We start from the raw sequence: 13,381 nt of genomic DNA, 5'->3' as shown, positions 1-13,381 counted from the left end.
AAATAGAGGTCCATTATAGAAATTGTGAAATCTTTATAAATGCAAAAATTTTTTAAAAAACTGACTGTAATCCCCTCATCAAAAGATGAACGCAGATTTTGTATATATGTGTGTATATCAGAATGTTAATAGTATTTTTATGTAATAAACACACACACACACACACACACACGTATGTACCTGAGGATGGACAAATATGCCAAGTACAAGAAACTTAATGTTTAAGAGTACAGCCCATGGAATCAGCCTGGATTCACGTCCTGGTTTGGCCACTTCAGGTATTACCTCAAGTGAGTTAGTTAACTTCTCTATGCTTCAATTTCTGTCTCTTTTCAATGGGAATAATTACACTTACTTGAAAGGATGGTTATAGAGATTAAATGAGATTATACATGTAAATGTAGAATACCTGGCATGTAGAAAGTGCTCAGTAAATGTTAGCTATTATGAACACATATACATGTTCATTATAGATTAAAGTCATATTGTGAATACTTTTAAAAAGTCAGCTTTTTAGTTAGATATAATTTCAGATTTATAGAAAATTTGCAAAGATAATACAGATTTCCCCTATACCCTTATCCAGCTTTTCCTTGATTTTAACATTTAAAATAACATTGTCAAAATTAAAATATTAACATCAGTACAGGACTGTTCAGTGAACTACAAATTCTATTCCGATTTCACCACTTTTTTCCACTAATGTCTCTTTTTATGTTCTTAGACCCAATTCAGGCTAGCACATTGCATTTCAAAAAATACAAGCCACATGAGACATCTTAGTCTTGGGGGGCCCTCCTTCAGATGAACCTCGAAAGCCATACAGAATTAGGAACCTGCTTCTAGCAACAGCGCTACAACATTGGGATCAGGGACAGTCAGCACTGGGATAAAGCTGTCATTGTGGACATTTTAAAACGTCTAATTAAAATGTGTTGAGCTTTGGACATTGGCTGGTACAGTTGGATTTATAGGTGATACAAAGCAGGGATTAGCACTCTGCAGAAATCTGTACAAGTGAAAGATTTCTGGGATAGTGAGGGCTGGTTGCTGCCACTGTATTTCCTTCTCTTCTATTTTTAAGTCACTATCCATTGCCATACTCCTAGCACCAGTAAAAGAACAGGAAATGAAACCATGTAGCCTATTTTTGAAAGTATGGTGACCTCTGGTCTGAAGGCACACCTGGTACAGAGCAGTGTCCTCTCAGGAAAGAGGGGAAGTCCAGCTGGCAGCAGGCCAGCGTTGGCAGACAGCCTGAGATTGAGGAATTAGTCTGGAAATTCACCACTCAGTTCTCTGCTCTCTTGTTGGAGCTGAAGATCTTTTCTTTGTAGAGCCCATGGCTATTGTCTTTAATGAGTGTGTTTCTGTCATAGCTTTTTCACTGCCCACTTTCAGTAGGGCACAGCCATATTGTAGCAAAAAGATTTGAGACACCCACATGGACAGATTTGTGGGTCTAACCTAGAGAGCATAATGTGGAACCTCAGACAGGAAGTGGACAGTTGGCCCTAATATTCTGGTCAGAAACCTTTCCTGGGAGCTTTATCCCAGTGTGGACTGTTCCTGATCCTGAATGTCGCAGCGGATGTTGCTGGAAGCAGGCACCTGATTCTGTGTGGCTTACCAGGCTCGTCTGAAGGAGGGGCCCCTGAGACTAGGCCGTCTCATTGTGGCGTGTCTCATCTTGGATTCAGTTCAGTTCCCTGGCACCAACCCTGGTGATTGTAGACTGAAATTTTACTTTTGTGTTGCTCTTTTTCTGCCAGCTCTGCTCATAAGAGTTCCCACACTTCCTATGACTAGATAGGACGGGAGGGAAGAAAGAAGGACACAATTGCTGAACAAAGGGCAAGCTGAGCCGTACAGAGAACAGAAAATGAATATATAGCTAGAGGAAAAATTTTCTGCTGTTAGAAGGCAGCTGGCAGTTGGGGAAGAGGACAGCATTATTATCATCGTTGGACTGCTTGGTACCTAGGTGCTGTGGGTCTCTTTTTCAGACTGTTGTTGGTAACTGATGGATGACCTTTATTTTGCTGTGATAGCTCTATTGGAATTTTTCCTTTCTTGATGTAATATAAAGACATCTTTGGATTTCTACACAAAACTTTTTTCTTTCTTTTGTACTCAGAGGGGATTCTTTGTATTCTTTTTAGAACCTGCCTGTCTTCCCAAAAGCTTTCTCCTTACTGACCCCGTGGTCTTAACTTTCTCTGCAGATGTTTCGTGGCAAGAAGGGAGAGCCTCCGGAGCCGTGTACAATGGGGAGGAGAGGCTCACCGAGCTCCTGGTGAAGGTGAATGCCCGGCACTCAAAGGGAGTGTGTGTGTGGGCTATGCAAGTTTATATTACCTCATTTTTGTCTCTTTAATTTTGTAATTTAAAAATTACTTAAGGAAAGTTTGTTAAAATAAAACTAAAGAAGTTTAGAAAGTTTCTCTTCTCCCAAACAGGTGAATATGTATAACATTGTCAAAGACATCTCCAATCTCTAAGAAAGTAAAATGTTACTTACGTTTCCAGGCTTTACAGACACCCTGCATAGAAGGCAGATTACCAGGATAGTCCCAGCATTTGAGATTACTAATAATAAGCCGTATTTTGTTTGATAAGAAGAGACAAGGGATGGAAACTTGGTCATAATTTCCTATACTACCTAACTCTCAAATCAGATGATCTGAGGATGAGCCGTGGTTTCACTTAAAATTAAAATAATTCTCATTTTTTGTTAGCTTTAGCATCTTCCGTTTCTAGTCAGATTTATTTTTGAAATCCCATATAAAATTGGCATTGACTGATGCCTTCTAAGTCTTTGTGTTTGATTATTATACTCATGAAACTGCTTATACCTTACTAAATATTGTAGGTTTTACAGCGATATCTTGATAAAATTCTTCAATTTCTGTGTGTAAAAATCTTTCAGAGGCTTCCTATCATCTACAGGATAAAATACAAGCTGTTTATGAGGCAGAAAATACAGGTCCCTTCAGAACGAGCTCCTACCTAGTTTTTGCAACCACTCCTGTTACTCCTGCCTTTTCTTTTTACAGAGTACACCTTGTTGTTACGTTTTCTTCCTTTCTCCTTTACTCCACGTGTTCTGAAGGATGAATTCCTATTTACCTCTCAAGGCTCCACTCAACAGACGTCTCCAGACCACTCAGGATATTCATTATTCCCTCTTTAAGGCCCCTTAACTTCTTGCACACACATCTAGTATTGCGCTTGGAACAATAGCTGCTTTGTGCCAGATACTTAAGTGCTTTGCATGCATTATGTTATTTGCTTATTGTTGGAACACTGTCAGATCAGTACCTTAATGATCCCTTTTAGCATATGAGATATTAAACATCTAGATGTAACTGGCAAAGCTAAACCTTCAAACTAAGTCTGCTTGGTATTCTAGTCTGCTTTTCACCACATTTATACTTCTCATACCACGTTGTAAGATAATTTATTGCATGTCTGTCTCCTCCACTATATTTTGAACATATCTTACCATTTTTCCAGTTTCTAATGTTGTGCCTAATACTTAGAAACTTTTGTTTAGTGTGTGATTGTTTGTCCTGTACATTATAATTGTCTTACTTCATATCTGCTTGCATTTCTTTGTAGGCTTATGGAGATTTCGCATGGAGTAACCCCCTGCATCCAGATATTTTCCCAGGACTGCGGAAGATGGAGGCAGAGATCGTAAGGATAACTTGTTCTTTGTTCAATGGCGGCCCAGATTCCTGTGGATGTGTAAGTATTTGCAAGTGTCATATAACAATCTTTTTTTTTTTAGCTTAAAATAGAAGACTTTATTTAAAATTTTTTCCTTTTATTATGCAACTAATGTGTGATTATTGTAGAAAGATCCAGATTAACCAATTTAAAGATACTGCTTGTAGTTTAGTAATTCATAAAGTATCAACATTTTAGCATATAGTCTTCTAGATATTTTTTCTCTTCAGTTTTTTGCTTTGAAAAAGCTATATAAAGCTGCTAAAATAAAGAACACCCTACATTCACTAAATATATTTGCCCTGTCTGCTCTCTGCTCCTTTCTTTTTCTTCCTTCATTTTGTTTATCCACCAACCCATCCCCCCACCTTCCTACCCATTTACTTATATAATTTTGTTGAAACATCTTATAGTTATTTTTTAGATACTTTCTCTTTTACTTGAGCTGGAAGTTTATTTTATGATTTGCTATAAATTGAATCTTAGTTGGTTTAGGAATAAAGGAAGAGGTATCATTATATTTAAAAACACACGTTTTATCTATTCTTTCTATTAGACATTTGTTAGTTTTCCTAAATTGCAATTGATAAACTTCTTTTTAGATTTGTTGGTACAAACTGATATCGTCTAAAAAATGAAATCTCAGTTTATGCAGAGTAGAGAGTTTGATTTAACCCCATATGCTCTAATGGGAACCTAGAGGTCCTAACCCTATCAGATACATAAAAGTACTCATTATAAAATTTGCAAATTTAATTATTGAAAGGCCTGCCAAAGACAGTAACATTTAATACTTACTTTTCTGTATTTTACCAGTGAGCTTTGCTGTTTTTGCACCAGGGTGAAACAACACATTCAGATATTCAGTAGCTTTAACAAAACTACTGTTCCTGGCTTTCATTTCCCAAAAACAATTCCAAAACTGTTAAAAACGGGCCCAGTCATAATCTAGCAACAGGTTCCCTTATGGCATCTGGATGAATGCATCTGACATGGAAGGGCGACGACGTCCCTAACAGTATGCAGGTATTCCCCTGTGCCACTGGACGATGAACTGTTAAAAGATCAGATGTTAAAAATCACGAAACAGTTTGGCCTTACCCAGTGGAGATGAAGACAAGATGCATGCCTTATGACCCTCTTCCTCCTCTTCCTTCCCCTCCCTGCTTCTGCTTCTGCTTCTCCTCCTCATTTTTATTTGATGAAATATTCCATGTTCATCTTGTACATTTCTGCTGCAGACCCAGAGTCAGCCATTTGTGCAGCTAGAAAATACCTACCTATAAAGGTGTCAGTAACCATCAGAACTGAAATTCTCGGTAGCAATAGTGGTTGGGGTAGTTGGGGTTGGTGGAAAGACTGGCTGTGAGCTGACAGTTGTTGGAGCCGTGTGATCAGTACAAGGATTTTATTAATTCCCTCTTCATTGGTGTCTAATTTACACTTCGGTCTTCCACTGGTTTTTTAAATTCTGTTTACTGTATTTTTCATTCTTGAGAATTCTATTTGGTCTTTTTTTAAAAAAAAAAATCTTGGTTGTTCTTTATTGGCCATTGGCTTATAGTTTGTTTAAATATACTGCACATAATTATTTTATATTCTCTTCTGACAATTTCATTATTCATGACCCTTAACATTCTGTTTCTGCTGGTTTCAATCATGTTATCTTGTATCCTTGTAGTTGTGATTTTCTTCTTGTAACTGGAAACCACTCATTTTCCTGGGAATTAACTTTGAGGCCTAGATAGAAGTTCAGTTCTTCCAGAAAAGGTTTGTAATTCTGCCAGTTGCTGGGGAGTTGCTGGGGAGTTGCTGGGAAGTGCTGCCACATTGGAACCAATTCTAGTCCAATTCTTAGCTTACAGTTTTGCACTACAGAGGTGGTATGAATTCAGACCACAAACTCACATAAAAGCTGTCTTGTTATACATTCTTTAGAGATCCTTATATTTCTTTACCTGAAAAACGCAGTTGAGAAAAGCGGTTTTTCTTGATGTCCTCTTTTGTACCAGTGGGATTTATTTCTTGTTCCCCTCTGACTGTGGGTATAATTCTGTTTTTGTGTTTGTTTGTTTGTGCCCCCCCCCCCCCCCAAGCCATCTCTCATTAGCCTCCTTACTGTGGGCAGGCCCTAAATTTATCTCCTGTTCCTGAGGCAGAGTGAGAGTTTAGGTCCTTAGGGGTTGGTGGCAACCCTCAGAGTTCAAGCCAGCTTTGTTACTCACTTATCTTGTAGGATATTTTATTTTGCTTTGTTTGCAGTTCCAGTATATTTCTTTGTCTGCTCAGTGGTTAGCCATTAAAAAAAATTTTTTTTTAATGTTTTATCAAGCTTTTTAGTTGTTTTAGGTGGGAGGGTTACCCAGGGTATAGAATCTGAATTGCTGGAACTAGATGTTCCATAATTGTTATTTTTCCCCCATGTGAGAGACCTTTGTATTCTTGAAAGCCTCTTTACCTCAGAATCTTCTTTTCCCTGTGTTTTTCCTAGGTTACTCAGCTGTTCATTAGAGAATATGATTTCCAGACAGATTGCTGACCGCCCCTGCCATTCTCCTCTGAACGTTTTTTGTTACTTGCCTGGCCAGATGGACACAGTTCTCCAAGTGTGGAGTGACATTGATCTTTCAGTCTCTGTCTGATTTATCTGGGTTCACTAAACTTTTCTTAAATCTTTCTTCTAAGTCATTCTTTTTATTCTCAGCAGTGTTTATTCTGTTTCTTGGTGTTTCTGTATATTTATTAGTTCTATATTGATGTTGTTTGGTACTTTGGGTTTTTAAGGTCTGCAGTCTCATTTTGTGGTTTGTGTTCAACCTTTTAACTCTTGTTTCCTTGAATTCATGTTTTTATGATATTTTGTCCCATAATGAGAAACAACTATGAGAAACTTCTTTCTGTTCCTTAGGTGGTTACCTTCAGAGTTGGGCTTTTATTTTGCATGGTATTTCTTCTCTTTGTATATGCTGCATCATTACCATACCATTGTCTTTCATCTTGGCTCTCTCTAGACATTCTGTTTTGATGCATGCTGGGTGATTTGTTGTCTGAGAGTATTTGGTTGAGGGCAGGGCTCAGCTAAAAAGCTGTGTTTCACCTGTATTAGAATATAGCTAGGACTCATTTTCTGAGAGTTTGTTGAAAAGTTACCTACCAGAGTTCATTTCGCCTAGCTGGAAGAGAAGAATACCCTTTGGACTTTGATTTATTTCTTTAACCCATTCTGTATTCCTGAAGTGTTCACTTTAAAGAATCAGTCCAAACATCACTCCCTGTTTTTTCCCTTGCCTCCCCTTCCATTACTCACTGATCTGAAGATCAGGAGAGAAGATAAGGGAACCCCCTCCATTTGCTTCTCTGAAGACGTGGGGGATGTTGGTGAGAATTCTCAGGATTTTGCTGACTCACCCTGATAATTTCCAGGGTTTGGGAGAGGGATTAGCAACTGTGTTTTGCTATCTGCTACAGATTGAAAACTTCTGTTTCTTTTTTTCATTGCCAGTATTTGAAGTTGATTGCATCCAGTTATCTATCTTTCCTTGTTTGGTGGTTATTGCATGTTTTCACTACTTTTTCCCTGTATTCTTACAGGTATTGGGAGAGAGAAAATCCGTGAATTAGTTTTAGTCTTCCATCTTAGTCCAGAAGTCCGAGGCTGGGGTGTCGGTGTTTTGTTTTTGCGTAGGGACAACTAAGCCCTGTCGCTCCCATTATGATCTTTTTTGGTGGATGTGTCAGGGATCAGGAGGACAGGGTCTAAGATCCCCAGTCTCTTCTAACTCTTAGACTTTGATAAGATAACTAACTATCTCTGGGATTATTTTAGTTTCTCCTCAGCCTTTGGCTCTATCTCTGTACAAGTCTTTGTGTCTCTTGATGAGCTAACTGCTTATGGTAAAGAAAGTTCAAAGTTCAGAGGTGGGAGACAGGAAGACAAAGCCTAGTGGCTGGGCTGTTTTTAGACTATTCCCATTGAAGGTATTAAACTCTTCTTTTTCATTGATCTTCAGCCTTCAACTTTTCTTCCCTTTTATTAACTTCTTTTTGCCTCAGAATGGCTGAGAGGTGACTTCAAATACCAAAAGAACCTAGGCTGCCCAAGAAAATGGTCTTGGCTTATACAAGTGCCATTAGGACCAAACATTATCTAAAAGAAATTTTTCCGAACAGTTCACGTTGTGCTCTTGTTTTCTGACATACGTACCATATATTAGAGCAAGAGCTTTTATAAATGTTAAAAGAAGTTGAGCCCTGGCTGGAGTGGCTCAGTGGATTGTCAGCCTGAGAACCAAAAGGTTGCTGGTTTGATTCCTTGTTAGGGCACATGCCTGGGTTGCTGGCCAGTTCCCCGGTTGGGGGCATGTTAGAGGCAGCTGATCGATGTATCTCTCACACATTGCTGTGTCTCTCCCTCCCTTTCTCCCCCTTTCCCCTGTCTCTAGAAATAAATAAATAAAAATCTTTTAAAAAGTTGACTGACATAACAAGCAGTTATTGAGTCTTCTGCCTTCTTACTTCATAACTAAATTTTTGTTTTCCTTTGGGTGAAGGGGCAGTAGGGAAATGGGAGACTAGCAGCATATTTAAACACAGAATTTGGGCATCAGAAATAAGAATTAGAAGTGAGATATCCCTGCTTTTACAGTAAAAAATATACTGGTGTTTGGTTAACAAATAACCATGTTGGTTTGATTAATTATTGGACTGAAAATAGGACATGAAGTGAATAAACCAGGGTTTTGGAAATATTTTTGCTTATGTCATATTTGACCTTGGTAAGAGATGGACTTCCTGGAGCCTGACTTTGCTCGTCCTTTCCCGACTCATGTGACACTTTGAGGTTTTATGTTAGACCATAGGACATGCTGCTGATTCACAGAGCTGGTCTCAACTGTAAGCGATTTTGTTTTCTCCAGCATTGAAGTGCAGAGGCCTACAAACAAATGCCCTGTTCCTAAGTTCAGTGCATTACTTTGTGAATGATGGTCACATGTTTCATGAAGACTTCCTGCGTCAGAAAATGGCTTTCTTCCACGTAACTCCTGACTGCTGAGCTCTTGTATCTAATGTTGTGTTTGCCCTGAACAGGACAAAATTATGTGGATATTATTTTAGGAAATTTCAGTCATCACCCTCTCATTCCATCTCATATTAAGCAACACTAAATATGAAAACATAGAAAGTTTTGCTTCCTATCAACAGATACTAATGGGTGACATTGGGCAGATCACTTTAACCTCTCAGCAGCTCAGTTTTCTCACCTGTATAATGAAAAAGCCCTGTAAGATTATATGAATCTTAAGAGATACCCACCTAGCTCAGTGCTGTGGCTTTTCTTTTCTGTTTGTTTTAAAACTATTATTCTTAGATGTTATCAGAAGATAGCCAGATGGGTATGACATGGCTGTGTCGTGATTTACTGAGAGTCAGATCGGGCATTATGAAATGTTAATTGAGAGGCTGTTAGGTGTCTGCCAGTCAGTAGGCTTGGTGCTAGGAGTATTGTCATGAACAGATTGATCCCACCTTTATGAGTTTGTAATCCACGGAGGACAATAGGATGAATGAAGGGAATCCTTTTGTTTCAACTTAGGTAAAGAAATTTGCTGATATCAAAGTTGCTATACCTAGTTTCAGGAAAACCTTTTTTCCATATAAAAACATGAGGATTCTTGTTTTGATTTCAGGTATGATAAACTCTAACTAGAACCTTCTGCTTTTCTCTTTCAAACTTGTCAGAAACCACAAATTCACTTTGGAATGCTTAAGTATCTTTTCTTGGTCTTCTAACATATTACATAGGTTACTAGAATTGTAACTTCACAATTTGACGTTCTTCAATGGGCATCAAAACTTTAAATCAAAGTCAGTAATCCTGATGCCTTTGAATCATGTGAAATGCCCTATCCTATCTGTGGTTGCAGGAATTAATGTGGAAATGGACTGTGCACAGATCTGGACAGACGTGCATTTGTCCAGACAGTGAAGAGCTTCTGCTCATTCTTATTTAGTAGTTTTTACTCTTCTGAACCAAGCTTGGACTTAGCCAACAAAGCCAAATTTTCCTTCTGGAAGACATAGCAGTGCCTCTTCTGTGGCATGCAAGACCTTATCTCTTTGTGTATCAGACACCATCAAGAGCAGGGCAAGAATTATATGCTGACGCTATCCCTAACTTCCCTCTGCAGATGGTATCTCTTCTTTTTTACAGGTGACCTCTGGCGGGACAGAAAGCATACTGATGGCCTGCAAAGCATATCGGGACATGGCCTTAGAGAATGGGATCAGAACTCCAGAAATGTATGTATATGTGGTTGTGTTGTGCCACCCCCCCACCTTCTACCCCTCCCCGCACCGTGCCCCCCGCCCCCCGCCTTTAGATTTGTCTGTTTGAAATTCTGCTGTATGAAACACCGTGACAATCTGTTTATTTGCTGCTGCTTTTCCTCTGGGAATTCTAGTCCTCTTTCCTCCTGTCTTGTGTCCTTGACTGTTACCCCTTCAGTCACCAGAATCCTAAGTGGATCAGCCAGTTAATTTTCAAAATCATCCCCTGCCAAAAGCCTCCCAGTTTACACATGATATACTCGTATACACCCCAAGCAAGAATGAGATCTTTTTTTCTAAAAGTGACAGAGTGACAGGACTACCCCTTGAATTCTCTGACATTACAAATTATCTGGGGCTTAAGGAAAGCTCTCTATTTAAGTTCAGTGAAACTTAGTTAAATATAATAGGCTGCCTTGGTGGGGTTCTCTCTAAGAAAATTCAACCTGAGGATAGTTTTCTGGTATGAAAAAATTTTAAATCTTTTTGAGATTTACCCATCTTGCCATCCCATGGACATAATTTTGATATTTGGTTGCATTTTCTTACTCTACATCCTTTCCTTGCACAGTGTGTTTGCACTGCATTGTTTGGGTTAATATTTTTTCCCACAGGTGTCAGGGACTAAGGGTTTTGTTGCACATGATCTCATGCTAAGGTTCATACTTTGCCTAAGAGAATAAATCGGGCTGCCATCTTTCTTCAAACGTAAATCTTCATTGCTTGGTAGTTACTCAGTAATAGAGATTTTTCTCCCTTAAAGGGAACAGGTTAATTGTAAGAGTGGAGCAGTTGAGGGCAGTCTGAAAACAAATGCTTCTATGACTCAGTTTGGTTTTTTTTTGCAGTACCATTTGAAATGTGGCTTCTATGTGTATAGTGCAAATGGGGATTTTAGTTGGATCACGGTCTTTCAAAGATGGAAGGGACCTACGATCTAATGCTGGACTGCCACTTGAACATCCGTGCCAAGTTGTCTTATGTTTTCTGCTCGAATGGGTGTCATGTCAGGAAGCTTGCTCGCCACTGATGTCCCCGGCTTTGGGTGGGCAGCCACTCGAAGGCTCCACTCTATGTTGATCTGACCCAAACCCCCTGTTCTTTTACCTAATTTATGGCTTTGAATCCTTTGATGTGAGATTACTTCCAAGTTTTTCCTGTTGCCAAAATGATTTCCTAAATGGTAGGGAGAAGTTTCTCTAGAATATCATTTGACCTCCTTTTGTGCATAAAACGTAAGTATAAATGCTTTAAAATTTTTTAGGAAAAACAATCAGAAGTTTACTCCTGGTGGTTTAGATTAGCTGCCAACTGTGCTGTCTTGAACCTCATCTTGGTCTGAATTTCATTATTCTCTTCTCCCCTGTTTAGTGTGGCCCCCCAAAGTGCCCATGCTGCATTTGACAAAGCTGCTCATTATTTTGGGATGAAGATTGTACGGGTTCCACTGAACAAAATGATGGAGGTGGATGTTCGGGTGAGTAGGTCTGAAGGGCCACTGTCTGCCTTGGACTGTTAGAAACAGGAAGTGAACCCGTTGATTGGTTTTTTTCCAGAGTCACATGCAGATAAGCTCCGGATGCCTTTGAATGTGCAAAGCCTACCACTGGCAGTGGTGATTGATTGCAGCTTCAGTCTTTTCACAGATTCATGAATTCTAATAGGAAGATGAACCTACTCCCTAACTTTAAAGACCTGGGTTTTCTTTTAGCATATTGCTTTCTCTTCTCTGTTTGCAAAGTAAGCATGGACTAACTTGCCCCAAGACTCTCACTGTGGTGTTGGTTGGTCTGAATTAGTACCATTGCCATTATAATAGTAATGATTCTTTTCATAAGTAAACTATTGTAATGTATTAGCACTAGCATTATCTCCCCTCACCTTTATGAAGGCATTAATGGACAGTTAATTGACAAATTAAAAATTGTTTCTATTTAAGGTGTACAACTTAATGTTTTGATATAAGTATACATTGTGAAGTAATCAACACAATCGGCTTTTAACATACACAACACCTCACATAGTTAACATTTTCTTTCTTTTTTTCCTTATGGTTAGAATACTTAAAACTACACTCTAGATCTCTAAGCAAAATTCAAGTATACAATGCAGTGTTAACAAAACTTGTTAAGTAGTCACATGGCAATATATTACATCTCCATAACTCATCTTGCATAACTGAAGCTTGGTACCTCTTGACCAACATCCTCCTATGTCCCCACTCCCAGCCCCTGGAAACCACCGTTCTGCTCTCTGCTTCTACAAGTTCAACCTTTTAAAATTCCACATATCAGTGAGATCATGCAATATTTGTCTTTCTGTCCTGGCTTATTTAATTTAGCATAATGTCCTCCAGGTTCATCCATGTGGTCGGTAATGGCAGGATTTCTTTCTTTTTAAGGCTGAATAATATTCCTTTTGTAATTAATTTTATGCCTAGCATTTGTATAGAACTTTCCAGTTTTCAGACTGCTATTGGAATTGCATTGAGCCTTATGACAGCCCAGGGAAGGTGTAGAGGCCGTTAGTGGTATTGCCGTTGACAGATGAGGAAATGGGGGTGAAGTGGTTTATACCAGGTTTCACTGCTAGTTGGCTTTTTTTTTAAAAAGATTATTTTTTATTTATTTTTGGACAGAGTGAGAGAGAGGGAGAGAAACATCAGTGTGTAGTTGCCTCTTGTGCGCCCCCTACTGGGCACCTGGCTTGCAACCCAGGCATTCCATGCCCTGACTGGGAATGGAAGTGGCAACCCTTTGGGTCGCAGGCTGGTGCTCAATCCACTGAGCCACACCAGCCAGGGCCACTGCTATTTGGCACTTATTTTGCCTCTTGGCTCAATATCCTTGTCACTCTTAGAGTGATTTTGCTGGTTTTATATAGTGCTCTCAGACCCTTTTCCCCAAGTGGACCCATTGGGCCTTGTTTGTATCCTCTTACCGTGATGGGCAGCGGTCTTCTCCCAGGTTGGAGAGGGGAAGGAGGGGGCAGTAGAAGAACTGAGAGTTAGGGGCCTAGGTTAATCTGGCAGTGGGATAGGAGAGTCACTGCGGTGTGGATGCTCATTTTCCTTTCAACTCCTAGGCAATGAGGAGAGCCATCTCCAGGAACACTGCCATGCTCGTCTGTTCTACCCCACAGTTTCCTCATGGTGTGATGGATCCTGTCCCTGAAGTGGCCAAGGTATGTGAGGCAAATGTACTCCAAGGCACTGAAACTGAGATTTTAAAATAGAATGTCATGATAACAATACTTGGCAAATAGAAGCGATTTTGAGTTTAGATTTTAGCACAGTGGTGATGAATAGCCCTCATCAGCTCTG

At 39.4% G+C, this 13,381-nt stretch overlaps 1 protein-coding gene across 3 annotated transcripts in view; it reads left to right on the top strand.

The window, feature by feature from the left end:
* SGPL1 (sphingosine-1-phosphate lyase 1) overlaps positions 1-13,381 on the top strand; it is a 50,095-nt gene that overhangs the window by 29,356 nt on the left and 7,358 nt on the right. For all 3 annotated transcript variants that reach the window (XM_054572661.1, XM_054572660.1, XM_054572659.1), the window contains 5 exons: positions 2,226-2,302; positions 3,622-3,750; positions 9,944-10,032; positions 11,431-11,536; positions 13,144-13,242. In XM_054572661.1, the coding sequence (XP_054428636.1) occupies positions 2,226-2,302; positions 3,622-3,750; positions 9,944-10,032; positions 11,431-11,536; positions 13,144-13,242 (500 nt within the window). The remainder of the gene's footprint in view (positions 1-2,225; positions 2,303-3,621; positions 3,751-9,943; positions 10,033-11,430; positions 11,537-13,143; positions 13,243-13,381) is intronic.

This window comes from Pteronotus mesoamericanus, unplaced genomic scaffold (assembly GCF_021234165.1).
Source record: "Pteronotus mesoamericanus isolate MK-2021 breed Mesoamerican mustached bat unplaced genomic scaffold, CSHL_Meso_final contig_24, whole genome shotgun sequence".
Classification (NCBI taxonomy): domain Eukaryota; kingdom Metazoa; phylum Chordata; class Mammalia; order Chiroptera; family Mormoopidae; genus Pteronotus; species Pteronotus mesoamericanus.
This window is presented reverse-complemented; position numbering and strand designations above follow the sequence as displayed.